The sequence below is a fragment of the Papio anubis genome, chromosome 19 (assembly GCF_008728515.1).
Source record: "Papio anubis isolate 15944 chromosome 19, Panubis1.0, whole genome shotgun sequence".
Classification (NCBI taxonomy): Eukaryota; Metazoa; Chordata; class Mammalia; order Primates; family Cercopithecidae; genus Papio; species Papio anubis.
This window is the reverse complement of record NC_044994.1, coordinates 15,820,686-15,842,649: the sequence shown is the minus strand read 5'-3', so window position 1 is coordinate 15,842,649 and position 21,964 is coordinate 15,820,686. Positions and strand designations below refer to the sequence as shown.

The 21,964-nt window shown below is 45.4% G+C and overlaps 1 protein-coding gene across 5 annotated transcripts in view; it reads left to right on the top strand.

Moving 5' to 3' along the window:
• Window positions 1–3,978: 3,978 nt before the first annotated feature.
• Window positions 3,979–21,964, top strand: part of ANKRD29 (ankyrin repeat domain 29) — a 64,318-nt gene continuing 46,332 nt past the window's right edge. For 2 of the 5 annotated variants that reach the window (XM_021929997.2, XM_021929993.2), the window contains exons 1-3: window positions 3,979–4,175; window positions 17,978–18,088; window positions 20,867–20,965. In XM_021929997.2, the coding sequence (XP_021785689.1) occupies window positions 4,155–4,175; window positions 17,978–18,088; window positions 20,867–20,965 (231 nt within the window). In that variant the 5' untranslated portion in view covers window positions 3,979–4,154. Of the gene's footprint in view, window positions 4,176–17,977; window positions 20,174–20,631; window positions 20,641–20,866; window positions 20,966–21,964 lie in introns of those variants that run through there. The other 3 variants (XM_021929996.1, XM_021929994.2, XM_021929995.2) reach the window with 3 other exon arrangements.

The following is a 21,964-nucleotide window of genomic DNA, read 5'->3' as shown; positions in this document are numbered from 1 at the left end:
TCTATGGATAAGAGTGGGCCTTCTGACTTGGTAGATGTGGATAACACAACCCCCTGACTCTTTTACTAATTCAATGATGAATAAGTTTTGACCACCTACCATGCCTCCAGCCGTAAACTAGCCCCTGGGGAAAATAAAAGATATGTAAGACACAGGGCCTGGCCTTGAAGAATTTCAACTCTGCTGAAGACATCAAAAGCAACAGAATTAGAATTGAGAGCAATACCAGACCCTGTGGAATTAGGGTTGAGGGATGTGGTGTAGAGCAGAACCATAGCAAGAGCTTAGCAAAGTTGGGAGGAAGATGACTGATGACCAGGGTGTAGGAAGAGGAACTTGAGCTGGGGGTAACACCCTTGGCAGGTTGGGATTTGGCAGACAAAAGAGAGGAGATAAAAGAGAGTCATAGTGGGAAGAGAACAGTGGTAAGATTTTGGAGCTAGACAAACGCCTACCTCTATCACTTATTAGCAAATTATTCCATTTTCTCAGAACTTTAGTTTTTTCATCTATGGAATATATATAATACTCACCTCATAAATGTTTATAAGGAAAGCACCTTGTACCTAGAAAACACTCAAAATATTAGTTATTTCCTTTCTCTCTTTTATTTGACAGGATGACAAGGATGGAGAGGCTCTTGATTTGGGTAGTGAGAAGTTGTTTGGATAAGAAAGCTGGGCCGTGCAGATTAAATATCATATTAGGTCCAGTGGGTCACTATTAAAGTTTGGAGTAGACCATTTTAGAAAGAATTGCCTGTTGTGACCATGAGGGCTTTTTTCCATTTCAGAGCTGTTTATATGAAGATGAGTTTAACCATGTGCATGAGACAGTGTTAGGCACATTCTTTCCAGAGACTGACAAGAATGCCATCAGCACCCTGGCCAGAGAAAAGCAGCTTTGAGCTCAAGTGTAACGGAAAGGAAACAGGCTTTGGAGCTAGACAAATGCCTAGCCCTATCACTTATTAGCAAATTACTTCAATCTCTCAGAACCTTAGTTTTTTCATCTGTGGAATGGGTATAATACTCACCCCATAAAATGTTTGTAAGGAAAGCGCCTTGTACCTAGAAAACACTCAAAATATTAGTTCTTTCCTTTCTCCCTGTTGTTTATCAAAACTATTAAAGCAGGCCAGGCACAGTGGCTCATGCCTGTAATCCTAGCACCCTGGGAGGCCGAACCATGTAGCTCACTTGAGGTCAATAGTTCGAGACCAGCCTGGCCAACATGGTGAAACTCGTCTCTACTAAAAATACAAAAATTAGCCGGGCATAGTGGCAGGCACCTATAAACCCAGCTACTCAGGAGGCTGAGGCAGGAGAATCACTTGAACCTTGGGGCTGGAGGTTGCAGTAAGCCAGGATAGTGACACTTCACTCCAGCCTGGGCAAAAGAGCGAAACTCCATCTGAGAAGAAAAAACAAACAAACAAAAACTATTAAAGCAAAACCTCTGATGCTTGATTTTATATAATAATGTTGTGTGGCAACTTAAAAACTGTGTCATTTATAGACACTCAAGGCAAGGAAAAGGTTTTGAGTCCTTATTTTTAAAATTGGAATTTTCTATAAAAGTTCGGAATGTTTTCTATTTAAGGTTGTTTTAAGCACAAAGTAATACAATTTATCCATAAAGATTAAACATTTAAATTTTTGTTACTAACTTTTATTTGTAGTTGTTTTTTACCTTTTAAATTAAATATTCGTTACGAATTTAATTGAGAAGGGGGGGAGAGTGAATGAGTGGATTCTTATAGTTAGAGGGGGTAAGACATCCACTTTTATACTATTTTTTTGTTTTGTTTTTATTTTCTATTTTTGAGACAGGGTCTTGCTCTGTTGCCCAGGCTGGAAGGCTGTGGCCCAGGCTGGAAGGCTGTGACCCAGTCTTGGCTCACTGCAGTCTCAACCTCCCATGTTCAAGTGGTCCTCCCACCTCAGCCTCCCGAGTAGCTGGGACTACAGGTGTGCACCACAATGTATCAGGGGAACCAGCACCCAATATTTCAACATAGGTTCTTTCTATTTGCCCTAAGTGTCAGCTGGTCTGAGAAATAAAGAGTACAAAGAGAGGAATTTTACAGCTGGGCCGCTGGGGGTGATATATATCGGTAGATCCATAATGCCCACCTGAGCCACAAAACCAGCAAGTTTTTATTAAGGACTTCAAAAGGGGAGGGGGTGTATGAACAGGAAGTAGGTCACAAATATCACATGCTTCTGAGGCCATTAAAGATCACAAGGCAAAAGGCAAAGCAAAGATCACAAGGCAAAGAGCAAAATTAGAATTACTGATGAGGAGTTTCAGCTGTGCACATATTGTCTTGATAAACGTCTTAAACAACAGAAAACAGGGTTTGGGAGCAGAGAACTGGTCTGACCTCAAATTCAGCAGGGTGGGGTTTTTCCCCACCCTAGTGAGTCTGAGGGTACCACAGAAGACCAGGGTATATTTCAGTCCTTATCTCAACCACATAAGACACACACTCCCAGAGCGGCCGTTTATAGACCTCCCCTCAGGAATGCAATTCTTTTCCTAGGGTCTTAATATTATATTCCTTGCTAGGAAAAGAATTTAGTGATATCTCTCCTACTTGCATGTCAGTTTATAGGCTCTCTGCAAGAAATAAAATATGGCTCTATTCTGCCCAACCCTGCAGGCAGTGTCAGACCTTATGGTTGTCTTCCCTCGTTCCCTAAAATCGCTGTTATTCTGTTCATTTTCAAGGTGCACTGATTTCATATTGTTCAAACACACATGTTTTACAATCAATTTGTACAGTTAATGCCATCATCACAGGGTCCTGATCACAGCTGATGAAGATAACAAGATTAAGAGATTAAAGTAAGACAGGTGTAAGAAATTATAACAGTACTAATTTTGGTAACTGATAAATGTCCATATTAAAATGAAATCTTCACAATTTATGTTCAGAGATTGATTGCAGTAAAGACATGCATAAGAAATTATAAGAATACTATTAGGGAAGTGATAAATGTCCATGAAATCTTCACAATTTATGTTCCTCTGCCTCAGCTCCAGCCAGTCCCTCCGTTTGGGGTCCCTGACTTCCCACAACACCATGCCTGGCTAATTTTTGTATTTTTAGTAGAGACAGGTTTTGCCATGTTGTCCAGGCTGGTCTCAAACTCCTAGACTCAAGTGATCTGCCCACCTTGGCCTCCCAAAGAGCTGGGATTATAGGCGTGAGCCACTGTGCCTGGGCTACTTTTTTACTTTAACTTTTCTAAAATGCTCTTGAAGAGCTGTTATTATCTTTTATACCTAAAACTCCCAGTTTTACTTCCCTGAAACCTATCCTGGGCAGGCAGCAGGAGTAAACACATATACTGCAATATTCTAGGGCTGCAGCATCAGACCCAGAGGAGGAGGTAACTGCTGGATTAACAATGAGGAGAAGGAGGAGGGGTATGAGTCTATTCCAAAATTGGCCTTTCTTCTTCGAAAAGGAAAAGACCACTTATTGTTTGTGGATTCAAAAGGTTTGTTTCCTAGATATTTTCCCCAGGAGAAAAAAAGTTTCTCAGGAAACCGAGAAAGAAATTATAATGAAAATAGCTATTGTATGAATTTTTTCCTTAAGCTTCATTTTTACATCATTATAATATTTGTGCTGTGATGAAGGTTGGGAATCCTCTGGGGCAGACCAGTCTATTTGGGAGGGTATATATGGAGTTTGTACGTGAGTACATGCGGGTGAGTGGGCGTGAGGGTGGAAAATGTGTGTGGAACCTGTGTGTGTGTGGAATGTGGAGCATATGCACAATGTGTGTGGAGTTTGGAGTGTGTGTGTGGATGAGAGTGTTGGAGTGTGGACGTGTGTGGAGAGTGCACAGTGCGTGCGAAGTTTGGGGTGTTTGTGCACGCGCGTGTGTGGCAGGTCCTGGAGCGCGTCCACGCGGCACCCCATGGGCAGTGTGCGCGCGCGAGAGCGGAGCGCGCCCCCGCGCCGCCCCTCCGGCCGGGCCCTGTGTGCGGCGGCTGCTGCCGGTCCGGGCGGCGGGAGCGCGCGGCGTCGGAGGCCGCCCCTCTGCGGAACGCCGAGCGCCGCGGGAGAGTGACGGGCCGGGGAGGACCAGGCGTCCCGGGCCCGAAGCGCGCGGGCTCCGGCTGGGGCGGCCGCGGACATGTGCAGGATGTCCTTCAAGGTGAGCGCCGCGGGCTCCGGGGCCGGGGCTGGGGCCGGGCTCTGGCGGCCGGGCCTGCGGGGTCGGGTGGGGTGGGGTGGGGTGGGGTGGGGTGGGCGCCGCCCGCTGCCCGCCGCCTCCTCCTTCCTCTCTCCTCCCGCCCGGGGCGAGGCCCGGGAGGAAGCGGCGGGGCTGGGTGCGTCCTGTGGGTTTGCGGTTTGCCTGCCTGCCCTGCCTGAGAGGCTTCGCACTCATGGCTGTGGATCGACTGAGTCTGCCCGGCGACGGGGCGGCGGGGACTGTCGCCGGGTAACAGGTCGGGGGCGGTGAAGAAGCTGGGGTCAGCGCTGTCCTGCAGCAGAAGGAGTCCCCGAACCTGACCCTCTGCGTCCTCATGCAGGAGTACCAGCTGCGCCCACGGCTGCTTCCTCCCCGGAGGGGTAGCCAGCACCCAGGGAGGCTTCAGGGTCCAAAGGTGTCTTGTCTCAAAAGAGTTGATTAAAGCCATTCCATCTAATCCCCACGTTTTAGGATGAAAGAGGTTCATTTGCCTCGACTGAAAGGTTTTAATAAAAATAGTAGTTAAAATGTATTAAACAGTTCAAATGTGCCTGACTCTGAACCAAGGACATGATGTGTATGGTCTCAATCCTGGGGGAAACCTATGGGAGGTGCTCTTTGGGGCTTTTTTTTTTTTTTTTTTTAAATGAGAAAACTAAGATATAGAGAAATTAACTCACCCACGGTTTTGCAGCCAATAAGTTATGGTGTTAAGACTGAAACCCGAGTGTGTCTGACTCTGAAGCCACTGTAATCCCGTTGCCGACGACAGCTCATGTAAGCAGGGGAGTGACAACAGCTCATGTAAGCAGGGAGATGTGCATGTTACAAAGATCTCTGGCTAGGTTTGGAGAAGAGGGTCGGAGCTGGGAGATGTTGTCATCTTTTTAAGAAATGGTGCTGGACCAGTGCATAGGTGGTGAGAATGGAACGAAGTAGACGAATGTGAATGACTTTAAAAGATTTGTTTGTTTGTTTGTTTGTTTGTTTTCCTGAGACGGAGTTTCGCTCTTGTTGCCCAGGCTGAGTGCAATGGTGTGATCTCGGCTCACTGCAACCTCGGCCTCCAGGTTCAAGCGATTTCTCCTTCCTCACCCTCCAGCGTAGCTGGGATTACTGGCGTGCGCCACCATGTCCAGCTAATTTTTTGTATTTTTAGTAGAGACGGGGTTCCACCATGTTGGCCAGGCTGGTCTCAAACTCCTGACCTCAGGTAATCCACCCACCTTGGCCTCCCAAAGTGCTGGGGTTAAAGGCATGAGCCACTATGCCCGGCCGACTTTAGAAGTTTTAAATCGACATAATTTGGTAGGGAAGACAAGAGAGATAAAGATAAAACGTTTGGTTTGGGATAAAGTTTGAGGATGGATGGGAATCCAAGCAGAGATGTTGATTAGACAGATACACACTCCTCGATCCCAGGAGGCAAGTCTGGGCAGCAGCTAGAGATGAGATTTAGGAGTCAGCAGTATTAAGTAGGCACCCATGGGAATGAACATGATTGCCCAGTGGAACCGTATAAAGGTGGAAAACAAGAGGACTGAGGACAAAATCTTGAAGAAGATTTGAGAAAGAGCAGCCAGAGACAAATGAGAAAACTTGGAAGCATGCGCTGTCACTTACACCAAGGATCTCTAATCTTTCAACAAAGATGAAGAGGGCCTTGATGTTTATTAATGCCATGGGGAAATCAAACAAAGAATTGAAAAGTCCATTGGATTTAGTAACAGAATAGGCCCTGGTGACCTTGCCGAGAGCACTTACAATGGTGTTAGGATCAGGAGCCAGATTGCAATAGCTTGAAAGAGAGTGGGTAGAATCCACAAGTGTGGAGAACTCTTTCAAGAAATTCTGCAAGAAACAGAGATTTTTCTTTTTCTTTCTTTTTTTCTTTTTTTGAGAAAAAGTGTTGCCCTTGTCACCCAGGCTGGAGTGCAGTGGCACAATCTCGGCTCACTGCAACCTCCACCTCTCAGGTTCAAGCAATTCTCCTGGCTCAGCCTCCTGAGTAGCCGGAATTACAGGTGCCTGCCACCACGCCCAGCTAATTTTTTATATTTTTTGTAGAGACGGGGTTTCGCCGTGTTGGCCAGCCTGGCCTCGAACTCCTGACCTCACGTGATCTGCCCACCTCAGCCTCCCAAATTGCTGGGATTAGAGGCATGAGCCACCGCACCCGACCCAGAGATTCTTTTTAAAAGGCAGTGGCTGCAGCAAGGATCTGGAATTGACCAAGGGTTTGTTTGCTTTAAAATGGTAGAGACTTGAGCATCTTTAAATGACAATAGGCACTTCAACAATAAAAAGACAAATAAAGCCTAATTTTAAAGTGGACATGTGAATAGACATTTCTCCCAAGAAGCTTACAAATGGCCAGTAAGCACCTGAAAAGATGCTTAACATTATTAGCCATGGTCTTGGAAATGCAAATACAAAACTGTAATGAGATACCACTTCATACCCGCTAGGATGGCTTTAACCAGCAAGACAATGACGAATGTTGGCAAGGATGTGGAGAAATTGAATCTGCATGCATTGCTGGTAGGAATATAAAATAACACAGTCATTTTTATTTTTATTTTTTATTTATTTATTTTATTTATTTATTTTTTGAGATGGAGTCTCGCTGTGTCGCCCAGGCTGGAGTGCAGTGGCTGGATCTCGGCTCACTGTAAGCTCTGCCTCCCGGGTTTATGCCGTTCTCCTGCCTCAGCCTCCCGAGTAGCTGGGACTGCAGGCGCCTGCCACCTCGCCCGGCTAGTTTTTTTGTATTTTTTTAGTAGAGACGGGGTTTCACCGTGTTAGCCAGGATGGTCTCAATCTCCTGACCTCGTGATCCGCCCATCTCGGCCTCCCAAAGTGCTGGGATTACAGGCTTGAGCCACCGCGCCCGGCCTAGTTATTTTTTTTAAGACATAGTCTCGCTCTGTCAGCCAGGCTGGCGTGCAATGGCACGATCTCGGCTCACTGCAACCTCTGCGTCCCAGGCTCAAGCAATTCTCCTGCCTCAGCTTCCCAAGTAGCTGGGATTACAGGCATGTGCCACCACACCTGGCTAATTTTTGCATTTTTAGTAGAGAGGGGTTTCACCATGTTGACTAGGTTGGTCTCGAACTCCTGACCTCAGGTAATCCGCCTGCCTCGGCCTCCCAAAGTGCTGGGATTATAGGCGTGAGCCACCACGCCCGGCTGATGCAGTCATTTTTAAAACCATGCTTGTCTTTCTTAAAAAAACAATTTTTTTGTTTGTTTTTTGTTTTTTGTCTTTTTTGAGATGAAGTCTCGCCCTGTCGTCAGGCTGGAGAACAGTGGCGCGATCTCAGCTCACCGCAACCTCCACCTCCTGGGTTCAAGCGATTCTCCTGCCTCAGCCTCCTGAGTTGCTGAGACTACAGGCGCATGCCACCATGCCCAGCTAATTTTTGTGTTTTTAGTAGAGACCAGGTTTCACCATGTTGGCCAAGATGGTCTCCATCTCTTGACCTCGTGATTTGCCTGCCTTGGCCTCCCAAAGTGCTGGGATTACAGGCGTGAGCCACCGCACCCAGCCTCAAAAAGTTAAATATAGAGTTACCACATGACCCAGCAATTTCACTACTAGGAATATACCCAAGAGAAATGAAAACGTGTTCACACAAAAACTTGAACATAAAGATTCATAGCAATAGTATTCATAATAGCCAGAAAGTGGAAACAATCCAAATATCCATAAACTGATGATAAAAACAAAATGTTGGCCAGGCACAGTGGCTCATCCCTGTAATCCCAGCACTTTGGGAGGCTGTGGCGGATCACCTGAGGTCAGGAGTTTAAGACCAGCCTGGCCAACATGGTGAAACCCTGTCTCTACTAAAAATAAAAAAATCAGCTGGACGTCATTGCGGGTGCCTGTAATCCCAGTTACTGGGGAGGCTGAGGCAGGAGAATCACTTGAACCCTAGAGACAGAGGTTGCAGTGAGCCAAGATTGTACCACTGCACTCCAGCCTGGGTGACAGAGTGAGACTCTGTCTCAAAAGAAACAAACAAAAAAAAGTGTTATGTATTATAAATACCATAGATTGGGAGGCTTAAACAACAGACATTTATTTCTCACAGTTCTAGAGCTAGGAAATCTTGAGATCAAGGTGGCTGGTGAGGGCTTTTTTCCTGACTTACAGGTGGCCACCTGTGCGTGCCCCGTTTCCTCACATGACCAAGAGGGAAAGCTCTGGTGTCTCTAACTCTTTCAAGGGCATTAATTCCATCCTGGGGGCTATACCTTCACAACCTCTTTTACACTTAATTAACTCCCGAAGACGACTCCTCCTAAAATCATCACACTGGGCATTAGGACTTGAACACATGAATTTTGGGGGGATGCAAACATTCGGTCCTCAGCCCCTGTCCCTGCCATGTCTGTCTTGTGTGTAAAATGTATTCATTCCATCCCAACAGTCCCCAGAGTCTTAGCTTGTTCCAGCATCAACTCTAAAATCCACAGTCTCATCTAAATATCTAAATCAGATACTGGGTAAGACTCAAGGTAGGATTCATCCCGAGTGAAATTCTTCTCTAGCTGTGAGCCTGTGAAATCAGACAAGTTTTTTTGTGTTTTTGCTTTTGTTTTGTTTTGTTTTTTTTTTTTTTTGAGACGGAGTCTGGCTCTGTCGCCCAGGCTGGAGTGCAGTGGCCGTATCTCAGCTCACTGCAAGCTCCGCCTCCCGGGTTTACGCCATTCTCCTGCCTCAGCCTCCCGAGTAGCTGGGACTACAGGCGCCCGCCACCTCACCCGGCTAGTTTTTTGTATTTTTTAGTAGAGACGGGGTTTCACTGTGTTAGCCAGGATGGTCTCGATCTCCTGACCTCATGATCCGCCCGTCTCGGCCTCCCAAAGTGCTAGGATTACAGGCTTGAGCCACCGCGCCCGGCCTGCTTTTGTTTTGAGACAGGGTCTCACTCTGTCGCCTGCCCAGGCTGGTACAATCATGACTCACTGCAGCCTTGACCTCCGGGGCTCAAGGGATCCTCCTGAGTCAGTCTGCCAAGTAGCTGGGACTACAGGCTTGCACCACCATGCTTGGCTAATATTTTTTATGTTTTGTAGAGATGAGGGTCTCCCTGTGTTGCCCAGGCTGATCTCAGACTGCTGGACTCAAGCAATCCTGCTTTGGCCTCCCAAAGTGTTAGGATTACAGGCGTGAGCCACCACGCCTACCTCAAACAAGTTTTGTGGTTCTAAAATATGACAGTGGGACAGGCATAGGATACATGTTTCCACCCCAAAAGGGAGAAGAAATTGGAAGAAAGGAATGACAGGTCACAAGCAAGTCCAATACCTAGCAAAGCAAATATTATTAGAACTTAAAGTTTGAGAACAATCCTCTTTGGTTCAGTGCTTTGCCTTCTGAACTCACTGAGTGGTGGGTCCTGCTTTCTGGTCCAACTGGGGCAGGGGATTGGGCTCACAAGACATTGGTGGTTAGGGCTTCAACATATGAATTTGGGGAGGAACACAAGCATTTAGTCCATAATGTGGTAATCTGTACAATGGACTATCATTCAGCCATAAAAAGGAATGAAGCACTAATACATGCTACAACATAGATGAAACTTGGAAACATATTCAGTGAAGGAAGCCAGACACACAATGCCATATATTGGATGATTCCATTTAAATAAAATGTCCAAAATCAGCAAATCCATAGAGACAGAAAGTAGACTAGTGGTTGCCAGGGGCTGGGGAAGAGAAGGGGATGGGAAGTGATTGTTGATGGGTAGATAATCTGGAATAGATAGTGGTGATGGTTGCACAACCTTATAATGATTGCACCAAAACCCACTGGATTGTATACTTTGAAAGGATGAATTTTATCTATGTAGATTATATCTCAAGGTGTTTTTCAATCATAATAGGGAATGTGGAGAAGGCGTGGGGACGATTTTGCTGAGTGAATTTCTCAGGGAGTTGGGGGCAGTGAGCCTGAGCTGGGTTCCATTTGCTGTGGAATTAACTAGAATGGCAGAAGGAAACCTCTCCCACTGGGGTAAAGGGAAAGGAGGTGAAGTTGAGGGTTGATGTTTTGTAAAGGATGTTTTGCCCAGGATGAAGTCAGGATTTGGGGTAGGTAGAAAGGCAGCTGCCAAACCAGGTGCCAACATTTTCCGTGAATAAGGAAGAACGATCAGGAAGTGACAACTGCTAGGTGAGGTGAGGTAGAGGATGGGAAGATGGGATGACCTGAGTCTTGAAGGAGCAGAGATTTATACCCCTGAATGGAGGGGCAGTGGCCTGGAAGCCAGGTGGGCCTATTCACTGCAGTGCTGAGGTTGAGGCAGGGAGAGAGGGAGTGCTCTGCCCTAGGCTAAGGATGAAGAGGAGTTGATGACTATGAAATGGACTTCCAGAAGGCACAGAGGGAAGGTCTGTCCAGAGCAGAGTCCCAGGCCAGTCTGAGATTTGCATTAGCAACATTCTTTCATCCACCACCCATCCTGTCAAACATATTAAAATGCACCCACAGCCACAATAATAAAAGAGACTTTTTATTGTAAAATTTTTGGAAGGATTTTGTGATACTACTTTTTAAGTGATTTGGCTGTAAGTTACTCATTTAGTTGATCTTTTGTCCATTTTTCTGCAGTTGTCATAGGTGGTTGGTAACTCTCATGCAGTGAGCAGATCAGACCTACAAATGATTTTCGTGTGGCATCAGTATTTTATGAATACCAAATTTAGCGGTTAATGAAGTTGACAGGGTGTTATGTTTTGCAGCTATTTAATTGAATATGTATTAACTTTGATTTGGGAACCATAGATTAACTTTTTCATTTTCATAGGCTCCTGAAAGACTCATAGGCCCTAGGCTCTGGGTCTCCAAAGCCTACGTGTAAAAAGGCCCCGCTTTGTTAGACGAGTCTGTGGAAGAATAAACAGAGCGTTATAAGTCACAATTTAGGCTCTGCTTGATGATTCAGAATCAATGTATGTAGGGCTGCTTGCATCTGAACCACATGACCCCTTTGCATCTACTTTTCATGGCTTTTCCATCATGCTGTTATCAGTGACTTCTCACGGGTACCACTTTGCCTCCAGCAAACTTCCTTTAACAACTGGCAACGCCTAATCTCTTCTGCTTGAGAACACAGACACATGTTGGTTAGAAGTATCTTTTAAAGTAAAAGGAAACTCAGAGAATTATTTTTTAAAAGGAGGCCAGGCATGGTGGCTCACACCTGTAATCCCAGCACTTTGGGAGGCCGAGGCAGGTGGCGGGTGAATCACCTGAGGTCAGGAGTCTGAGACCAGCCTGGCCAATATGGCCAATACAGTGAAACTCTGTCTCTACTAAAAAGTACAAAAATTAGCCAGGCATAGTGGCATGTGCCTGTAATTCCAGCTACTCGGGAGGCTGAGACAGGAGAATCACTTGAACCTGGGAGGCGGAGCTTGCAGGGAGTCGAGATCGCGCCACTGCACTCCAGCCTGGGTGACAGAGCGAGACTGTCTCAAAAAAAAAAAAAAAAAAAAAGAATTTCATATTTCCTTTAGGGTCTGCTATCTGTCATATGATGCTATACCCCAGCCAGGTTGGAGTTGGGTATCTTATTCTACAAAGAGTCTGTTTTGTGAATCTTATGAACTATATTTTAATGGTAATGCTGGTTAATTGTTGCGCCTAAGTTCCAAAGGGAGGAGGGTGTAATGAGGTATATCAGACCTCCCTTCCTGTCATGGCCTGAACTTTTCAGGTTTTCTTTGGGATCCCCTGGGCCAAGAGGGGGGTCCACTCAGTCAGTTGGGGGGCTTAAAATTTTATTTTTGATTTACAGGCTTAATGTTTATTAAGCATTCTGAAAATTGTAAATACTTAGCACAAAGTGGGACAGTGGATTAGAATAGCCAGTAATGTCTCAAAAACATCTTTCTGCATATAGCTTTGCAATCCATCACTACATCTTTATTTTATGTCACCTCTAATATCATAGAAATTCATTATTGAGTAGAGCTAATATTATCTTGATTGAATTAATAAGTGTACAATTGAAGTCCACATTACTCTAAACCTTTTAAAACTAATAGTTTAAGTCTCTACCCCCTCTTAGCTTTTAATTAGAATTCCAGTTCTGTACAAATAAATTTTCCTCTGTGTTTCCTCTCCCCTTCCTTCCTGTACAATTTCTGGAAGTGTACAGATGAGCAGTGTATTAGCCAAAATTCTGACAGTAAATGGAAGGGGGCAGGTAGGGAGAGAAGAAAATATGACAAATGTGGAATATGACAAATGTGGAAGCTTACACTGAATTTTCTACAAGGTGTAAAATGTAAGATCTCAGACTCTGGACCCAAATAGACTATCAGACTTTTTCTTTTTTCTTTTTTTTTTTTTTTTTTAGACAGGGTCTTGCTCTGTCACCCAGGTTGGAGTGCAGTGGTGCCATCTTGGCTCACTGCAACCTCCACCTCCCAGGTTCAAGCAATTCCTTGCTTCAGCCTCCCGAGTAGCTGGGATTGCGCATGTGCCCCGTCACACCCAGCTAATTTTTGTGTTTTTAGTAGAGACAGGGTTTCACGTTGTCAGCCAGACTGGTCTCAAACTCCCGAGCTCGAGTGATCCGCCTGCCTCAGCCTCCCAAAGTGCTTGGGATTACAGGCGTGAGCCACCGTGTCCAGTCCAGACTTGCATTTATTTATTTATTTATTTATTTATTTATTTATTTATTTATTGGTGGGTGGGGGACAGAGTCTCTTTCTGTCACCAGACTGGAGTGCAATGGCATGATCTTGGCTCACTACAACCTCCGCCTCCTGGGTTCAAGCAATTCTCCTGCCTCAGCCTCCTGAGTAGCTGGGACTTCAGGTGCGCGCCACAATGCCAAGCCAATTTTTGTATTTTTAGTAGAGACGGAGTTTCACCATGTTGGCCGGGATGGTCTCGATCTCTTGACCTCATGATCCGCCCTCCTGGGCCTCCCAAAGTGCTGAGATTACAGGCATGAGACACTGCGCCCAGCCCAAACTTGGATTTAAATCTCAGCTCTGTTATTTGGATGAGCCAAGATCCCTACTGCGTGACCTTGACTAACTCATTCCTATGCTCAATTTCTTCATCTTAAAAATGAGAATAATAGGCCAGGCATGGTGGCTCATGCCTGTAATCGCAGCACTTTGGGAGACTGAGGCAGGTGGATTACTTGAGGCCAGGAGTATGAGATCAGTCTGGCCAACCTGGCGAAACGCTAGCTCTACCAAAAGTACAGAAATTAGCCAGGCATGGTTAGTGTCAGGCATGGTTGCAGTGAGCCAAGATTGCACCACTGCACTCCAACCTGGGCAACAAATTGAGACTCCATCTAAAAGAGGGAAGGGGAAGGGAGAGGTAGGGAGGGAAAGGGAGGAGGGGAGGGGCCTTCCTTTAAGAAGTAAAAAATAAAAGAAAACATGGGACTAGGCTGGGTGCAGTGGCTCATGCCTGTAATCCTAGCGCTTTGGGGGGCCAAGGTGGGCGGATCACTTGAGCTCAGGAGTGCGAGACCAGCCTGACCAATATGGTGAAACCCATCTCTACCAATAATACAAAAATTAGCCAGGCATGGTAGCAGGTGCCTGTAATCCCAGCTACTTGGGAGGCTGAGACAGAAGAATCGCTTGAACCTGGGAGGAGGAGGTTGCAGTGAGCCGAGATCGTGCCACTCCACTCCAGCCTGGGTGACAGAATGAGACTCTGTCTTAAAAAAAAAAGAAAAAATGGGAATAATTATATTAGTTATACATTACTTAACAACAAGGACACATTCTGAGAAATGCACGTTAGGTTATTCCTTCATTGTGCAGACATCAGAGAGTGCACTTACTACAGACGTAGAGAGTGTAGCCAACTGCACACCTAGGCTCTATGGTGTAGCCTATTGCTCCTAGGTGACAAAACTGTACAGCATGCTCCTGAATGGAATACTGTAGGCAGTTGATACACAGTGGTGAGCATTTGCATATCTAAACACATGTAAATGAAGAAAAGGTACAGTAAAAATATGGTATTATAATCTTAGGGGGCTACCATCATATATGCAGCCTATCATTATATATTACGTGACTGTACTACCTCATGGGGCTGCTCCTGGAATTAAATGAGTTAAAGCAGTAAATTGTTTGGCACACTGCGTGATGCAGAGCAAGATCTCAACTTAGTTGTCCTTGCTGTTACTTAGAAAGTTGCAACCAGCAAGCCTGAGAGAAGCTCCTTGGTTTTATTGTAGTGATCAGAAAAATCAAGAAAGAGATGAAATAGTAATAGCATGCTTGGTAAAGAGCTTTACAGCTTCTGTGACGTATTTTCACGTGCACCGTCTCCTTTAAAGGCTGGAGGACTGGCCCCATCTCTCGCCACACCATTTATGATTATGTGCATGTCATACCCAGAGGAGATTTGGAAGTTATCCAGGGAATGTGATGTCTATAGACCCCAAACAGAAGGAAGGTTGGGGACTTCCCATCTTAGCTGGAGAGGAGCTTGGGATGGAGGATAGGAAGGAGGTCACCAGGGTCACTGCTGCCTTACTTCTTGCTGTCCACAGAAGAATTCCACGGGAGACAGAACAGTGTGATGGGGAGTTAAAGGGCAGCCTCAAGCAAGAGACTGTCTGTTGCTGAAGCCTGACTTGCCATTTCTCACTTACCTCATCTGTAAAATGGGATCGTCCCAGTGCCCACTTCACTGAGCAAGGATGAGGATGAAATAAGCTAGTGTGTGCAGAAGGTATGCCACGTGGTCCAGAGTAAGCACTTTGCACTGAGTGAGCTCAAGATTTCTGACCTCCAGTAAATGTGCCAGCCATAGGGTGACAGGAGCACCTGCCCATTTCTTTGCTAGACATTGCCACCTAGATGCCCCATAGGCACTTGAAACCCAGCTTGTCCAACCCTGAACTCATCATTTTTTTCCAAAGTCTGTCCTTCATACAGTGTTTCCAACCTTCATGAATTGGCACCAAGATGAGCCAGGCACTGGAACCAGAAATCAGGAGTCAATCCACTCTCCTATTCCCTCCTCTCCTGCGCATACAATCACAGACCAAGGCTGTGCAGTTTAGCTCCTTAAAATGTCTCCAGTCTGTCCAGTCTTCCCATTCCCGCTGTTGCTGCCTCTTAGTAAATTAAGCCCTTGACAGAAAATGAAATATAGCTTTTCACAAAGCTCAGTTTCTAGAACCTTATAGGAAACCAGGATGTCCAGCCTGGCTGGAGAGGAATCCCCAAGGCCATCCTAAAGGGAGGCGAGGCCCCAGCTAGAGATCTTGTCATGACGGCAGACACTTGCTGTTTGCGGATGGGTTTTTGAAGGTATTTGGGGTTAAAGTGAAATGACAGAGTCCCTGCAAATGAATTACAGTTTATCATTCTTGTGTGTTTACCTTTCAGGAAAAGCTAGCAGAGCTGTTCCCTGGTGCATATTACATTGTCTGCCTGATTCACCCTCCCAGACTTCATTTTGGCCTTGTGCAATCTCTTTGTTAAAAGACTTTGTTTCATGATTCATTATACAGGTCAAACCTCCCTTGCCATTGCTTTGCCTAGTTACTGACAGCTGGAACAAATTAGACCTAGCCTGGTTCCTAAGCTGCAGTGCTGGTGTGAACACCATGGTTGCAGTTTGCCTTGAAAACTCCAGGACAGCAAATTTACACCTTTAGGAAAGGCGAATTGTTAACCTGAAATTGGAGGTGATTTTTTTTCCCTCCTAAATGAGCCAGGAAACTATTCAAAGTATGTTTGCTATTAGCTTATCACTCCCCACCTTGCCGTTCTCTCATTCAAGTATGCACAAGGGCATACACCTGCGTATGTGCTGAAGGACTTCTGAAATGAAATCCTCACACCCACAAATACTGCTGCCACTCTCCTTTCGTTTTAGAGGGCTTTGTTGAGTAGCTGAAATTGTTGGTATTTTCTTTTGAGCTTAGAGAAGCATTGTATTTAATGCAATATCAACATATTTAAAAGACATACTGTGCAAAAGGCCTTTTGAGTCAGGTAGATGTTTTAAACCCACTCACAAAAAAAGTGCTTTTATTAAACAATGTGAATACTTTTATAAAATTTCCTAAGACCATCAAAATTATTTATTAGTACCAATACTCTGGATTTAATTTTGCCTATTGATTCTGACTTTGTAAAGAAAAGTAAATGGAGGAAAGGAAACTCGCACTTAATCAGCATTTATGGTGTGTTGGGTACAATATCAGGCAAAAATCAGCATCATTTACTACTGTCAACTTCAAGGCAGGTACTGTGATCTCCATCTAAGCAAGAGGAAACCGAGACTCCCAAGGGCCAACTTACTTTTCCAGGGCTGGGGTGAGCTGTCTGGTCCCAAAGCCAGTTCCTCCCTTTCATGGACTGTTCTCTACAAACTCATATCAATTATTTTAGAGAAGAAGAATGTACTGCAGTTAGCTCTGCTACCCATTTGGAAGACCTGTTTTCTACTTCCATGCTTTCCGTGGGTATGGCTCCAAAATTAACTTTGTAGCTTTAAAATAACCTAGCAGGCCCAGTGCCGTGGCTCACGCCTATAATCCCAGCACTTTGGGAGGCCGAGGTGGGTAGATTGCTTGAGCCCAGGAGTTCGAGACCAGCCTGGGCAACATAGCGAGAACCTGTCTACAGAAAATAAAATAATTAGCCAGTCATGGTGGCATGTGCCTGTGGTCTCAGCTACTCAGGATTCTGAGGTGGGAGGATAGCTTGAGCCTGAGAGGTTGAGGCTACAGTGAGTCATAACTATGCCACTGCACTCCAGCCTGGGCAGCAGAGTGAGTCCCTGTCTCAAACAAACAAAGTGATCCAACAGTGGAATGAAGGATCCATATGAGGACATGTAATGGCATTATTTGCCCCAAGTTCCTTGTTCTCAACACAAACCTCTGGCAAGTTCCAGCTGAAGCAAAGAAAATTAGATGGAGGGCCGGGCGCGGTGGCTCATGCCTGTAATCCCAGCACTTTGGGAGGCTGAGGCAGGAGGATCACGAGATCAAGACCATCCTGGCCAACATGGTGAAACCCTGTCTCTACTAAAAATACAAAAATTAGCTGGGCGTGGTGGCGCATGCCTGTAGTCCCAGCTACTCAGGAGGCTGAGGCAGGAGAATCGCTTGAACCCGGGAGGGGGAGGTTGCAGTGAGCCAAGATTGCGCCACTGCACTCCAGCCTGGCAACAGAGTGAGAATCTGTCTCAAAAACAAAACAAACAAAAAAAGAAAATTAGGTGGAGGGAAAGTGAAACATTCACACAGGTAGATGGAATCAGATAGAAAGCGTTGAAGGCTTAGGAAAAGGGCAGGTAAACTCCTTTGAGAAGTCAGAATTGGGAGAAGTTTTGCCCCACTTAGAGGTGAAGAAAGATTTGGAATGTTTCCGGGAGGAACTAGCATTTGAGCAGAGCCTTGGCCTTGAAGGATGGAGGAAAATTCATTTCAAGCAAAAAGGAAACTGGGTGAACAAAAACACAACAGAGGCAGGAAAGTGAGAACATTAGTGGGAAATAGGTTATTAATAGTGCTGGATTATCAACAACACTGCTCTTCAGATCCATATGGTGGCTCAGGTGTCTGGAATCCAACAGAGTTCATTCTGTTATTACAGTCGTCTATTGCTAGAGGAGCAATCTTTCAAATGATGCTACACATCTGGATGTTCTCCTTTCTGAATGTTATTATCTATGTGCATAGAAGCAGTCATGTTAACTGACATCAATTTTAAGATCCTGTTTCATTTTGTTCTTGCAGAAGGAAACTCCACTTGCCAACGCTGCATTCTGGGCAGCCAGGAGAGGAAACCTGGCGCTGCTGAAGCTGCTGTTGAACAGCGGCCGGGTGGACGTGGACTGCAGAGACAGCGTACGATGGTTCGGTAGATGCATGCCCAGCATCTGTGGGCAGAGGAGCACCTCAGGAATACATTCCCCTTTACGATGCTTATTTACTTCATGTGTTTGCTTGCTTTATCCTTTTTAAAACATCCAAGGTACTGTGGTGAACTTAAAAACATGCTGAGGGAAGTCAGAAAGAAAAGGAAACAATTAAAGGCATAAAACAGAAGGCAACCACAATAGGGAAAGAGGCACTTTGAAGGGAATCAGAATTGGCAGATTACAAGAAGAAAAGCCTGTTTAGTGAACGAATTCAAGCCAACCACTTTCATGAAAAGATGGAGATAATTTAGAGCACAAGTGGGCTGCCATGGATGTGGGCGTTATGTTTCTTCTACAAGGATGAGAAAACAAAAATTGAAGCCTCCCCCCGGGCTTTTATCCTTTCATTACCTCTTGCAAACATAAATACACTAATTGGCAATTTAAAAGGGGAAACAAAAATAGATACTAGTGCCCACCGGCAGATACCACTTAGAGTGCCTTCCCATCCCCAGCTAGAGGCAATCATTTTTCTGTCCTCAGCAAGACTTCTCATCTCTGGGGACCAAGAGGACCTCCAGTGAGGAAAGGGAGCAAGCAGTGATGTTTTGATTTTAGGATTTGAATAAAAATGTTTCAAAGGAGTTTTGTTTTCCTAAAAACAGGGTGTGCCATTTCCAGCTTTTATTGTACAAATTTGGTTCAGTGAAATCCACCACCAGCCCAAAAGTGAAATAGCAGTTTGCCCCAGTTGGCCCCGTTGGGGCATCAGGGCAGGATATCTTTGGTTTACAGGATATCTTTGGTTACACCTCCAGACCCACTCCACCCCCTTCTCGCTCTTAGTCCCACAGTCTGAACTGTATGTACTACTTCAGCAGACTCACTTCCCTCTGGCCTCCAGTGGTGTTTGGCCCATAGGAGCATCTGCAGGAGTCAGAGAGTGGGAGGAGAGGGATGTCAGGGAGCCCAGCGCCCTCCCTGTTTCTGTCTGGCAGCAGCACCCCGCTGTTCTCTGCATCCTGGGAGCCACTCCCTTGCCCTGGCACCTTCAGGCTTCGGCTGGTCATGGACTCCCACTGTTCCTAAATCCCAGTACTATGCTGTTCTTTCTAGATGCCCTATGCCCAAGCCTTAGCTTAATAGTCTCTTTATTCCACTTTCTTCCAATTATCCCAATTTGAATGTACCATCTGTTCCTTGCCAGAACTCGGGCTGTTGTCAGGTCTTGGGCATCTGTGAACTGGCCATCTCGGTCTTACTTGGGTTTTACGGGGTTGGTTCTGCCATATGGAAAACCACAGGGCAGAAACACCAGTTATCACTGTGGCCAACATGGCGAAACCCCGCATCTACTAAAAATACAAAAATTAGCCGGGCGTGGTGGCAGGCACCTGTAATCCCAGCTACTCAGGAGGCTGAGGCAAGAGAATCGCTTGAACCCGGGAGGCGTAGGTTGTAGTGAGCCAAGATCATGCCATTGCACTCCAGCCTGGGAGACAAGAGCGAGACTTCATCTCAAAAAAAAGAAATACCATAGAGCACCACTAAGAAGCCATTAGCTTTTCATTACTTCGTTACTTTACCTGTACTTTTTACATAAAGCCAACAAGACTTTCACAAAACTCGCATGGCCATTGGCAGAAGTCAACAAAAGCCAGATGACAGCCTAACATTGAATTATCATAATGTTATTTTAATATCTGACACTTACTGAACTAATATGTACCATTACTGTGTTAACCATATTGCCTGACTTATCTCATTCACTAATTTAATCAGGCGGATACTTTTATTATTCCCCCATATTTCAGAAGAAGAGAATGAGACTGAAGGGTTACATGATGTGCCCAAGATCATACTGTCAGTGACTACTCAGCAATACTGCCTTCCTACAAAATCCCATAGGTGAAAATAACACGAAGCCTCCAAATTTCACTTAATTACGGTATACCTAATGAGCCTCCCCTGTGTGCAGAGCCATCTGTCTCTCTCGTCGTCCACTTCTGAGCGGCACGTTGCTGAATATGCAGAGGTGGTAGCTAAGAATTTCAAGCGCTTGAAAACAACTGTAAGTCAAACTGCAAATGCCCACTTCAATTAGAAGGGTCCATATCACATGGTACACCTCAAGTCCTTGAATCTTAGAGCTGGGACAGACTTTGGTGATCGTCCCATCCAACCCCTCATTTAAAAAAATGAAATAAATGAGTCCAAGTAATTGTAAGCAAATTGCCCAGGTTACACTGTTGGTCAGTGACAGCCACCTGGGTTTAGCCCCCACAGCTCCTGACTCTCAGCTGTCTAGTCTCTCATTTCACCTGGTGCCATACATCTTTACCTGAATCATTTTGAAGATGAAGACTTTTAAATACAGAAAATCAGATGGTACCATTTAATTTTTTCTTTTGCATTAATAGCAATGTTTTGGCTCAGGAATCATTTAATAGGAATCATAAAATGAGAGCATTAAATCATCGCTGCCTTAAAATGCAATAACTATGGTTCCTTTGGACTGTGCTTCTGAAGGTAATGGAAGTAAGGGAATTTTTAGATTGAAAATTCCAACCTCAGCAATTTGTCGCTTTGCTTTTTCCCGTCTAGGCTGCATGATGAGATTATTCATGAGCACTTTCATCACTGCAGGGAATTTTGCCCTTGGGTGTGTTCTGAGTGGAGCTGACATCTCTGCAGCATCTTTTCTAGGACCCTTCTCTCTGACATAGCAGTGGCCTAACTGTTCATCTGTCTCTCCTCCATCCAGCACGGCACCACGCTCCTGATGGTTGCTGCCTACGCTGGCCACATAGACTGTGTGAGGGAACTGGTTCTGCAAGGAGCAGACATCAATCTCCAGAGAGAGGTAGGTCAGGCTTTGTACTTGAAGAAAAATGACCAGGCTCAGAGATCTGAAGTTTTCATAACAGTGAACTGGTATAGGGGACAAGAGCCATCATTGCTTTTCTCCCACATTAAAGCCCATTGAAGAGTTTATTGTGCCTACAATGAGGTCCAGCAACATACTAGCAGTTACAATGCATTTGAGCGTAGCTTGTCGGGCACATCTGAGGTAACCAAACCTCTTACCACCTGCCTATAAACACTCACACTTTTTTTTTTTGGTCAAGCTTAAATCAGTTCTTTATTCTTCCCTTGGGATGAGATACTGTAGGATTTATAGCATTTTCATCTAGATCATTATATTTTTAGAAGAGTTGAGTCACCAGCGTATTTGTAATGAGACTCACTTGCTAGGATGTCTCAATCATCCTCCCCAAACCATGTTTTCAAAGGACTGCTCTGTAACTGGCCATGAATTAAATAAGCTCTCCTGAAAAAAGCCATATGGGTCAACACTGGACAAAAATGTGAGCCTGTTCCCACACTTCATTAGAAGACAATCCTGGGAGTTTGGTCTTGCTTGAGGATCCATTCTTGGTCTAATCTAGAGAAGCAGAAGGGAGGCTGGACTTTTTTTTCTTTCTTCTTTTTTTTTTTTTTTTTTTTTTTTAAGACGGAGTCTCGCTCTGTGGCCCAAGCTGGAGTGCAGTGGCGCTATCTCGGCTCATGCAACCTCCGCCTCCCGGGTTCAAGCGATTCTCCCGCCTCAGCCTCCCGAGTAGCTGGGACTACAGGTGTGTGCCACCACACCAGGCTAATTTTCTGTATTCTTAGTAGAGATGGGGTTTCACCATGGTGGCCAAGATGGTCTCGATCTCCTGACCTCGTGATCCACCCACCTCAGCCTCCCAAAGTGCTGGGATTGCCTAGGCCAGGACATTTTGACATACTTTGGGGCTCAGTTCTGAGAAGGCTCCATCCATATATTTCCAAGCTGACGTAGGACCTGGTAAACTAATCT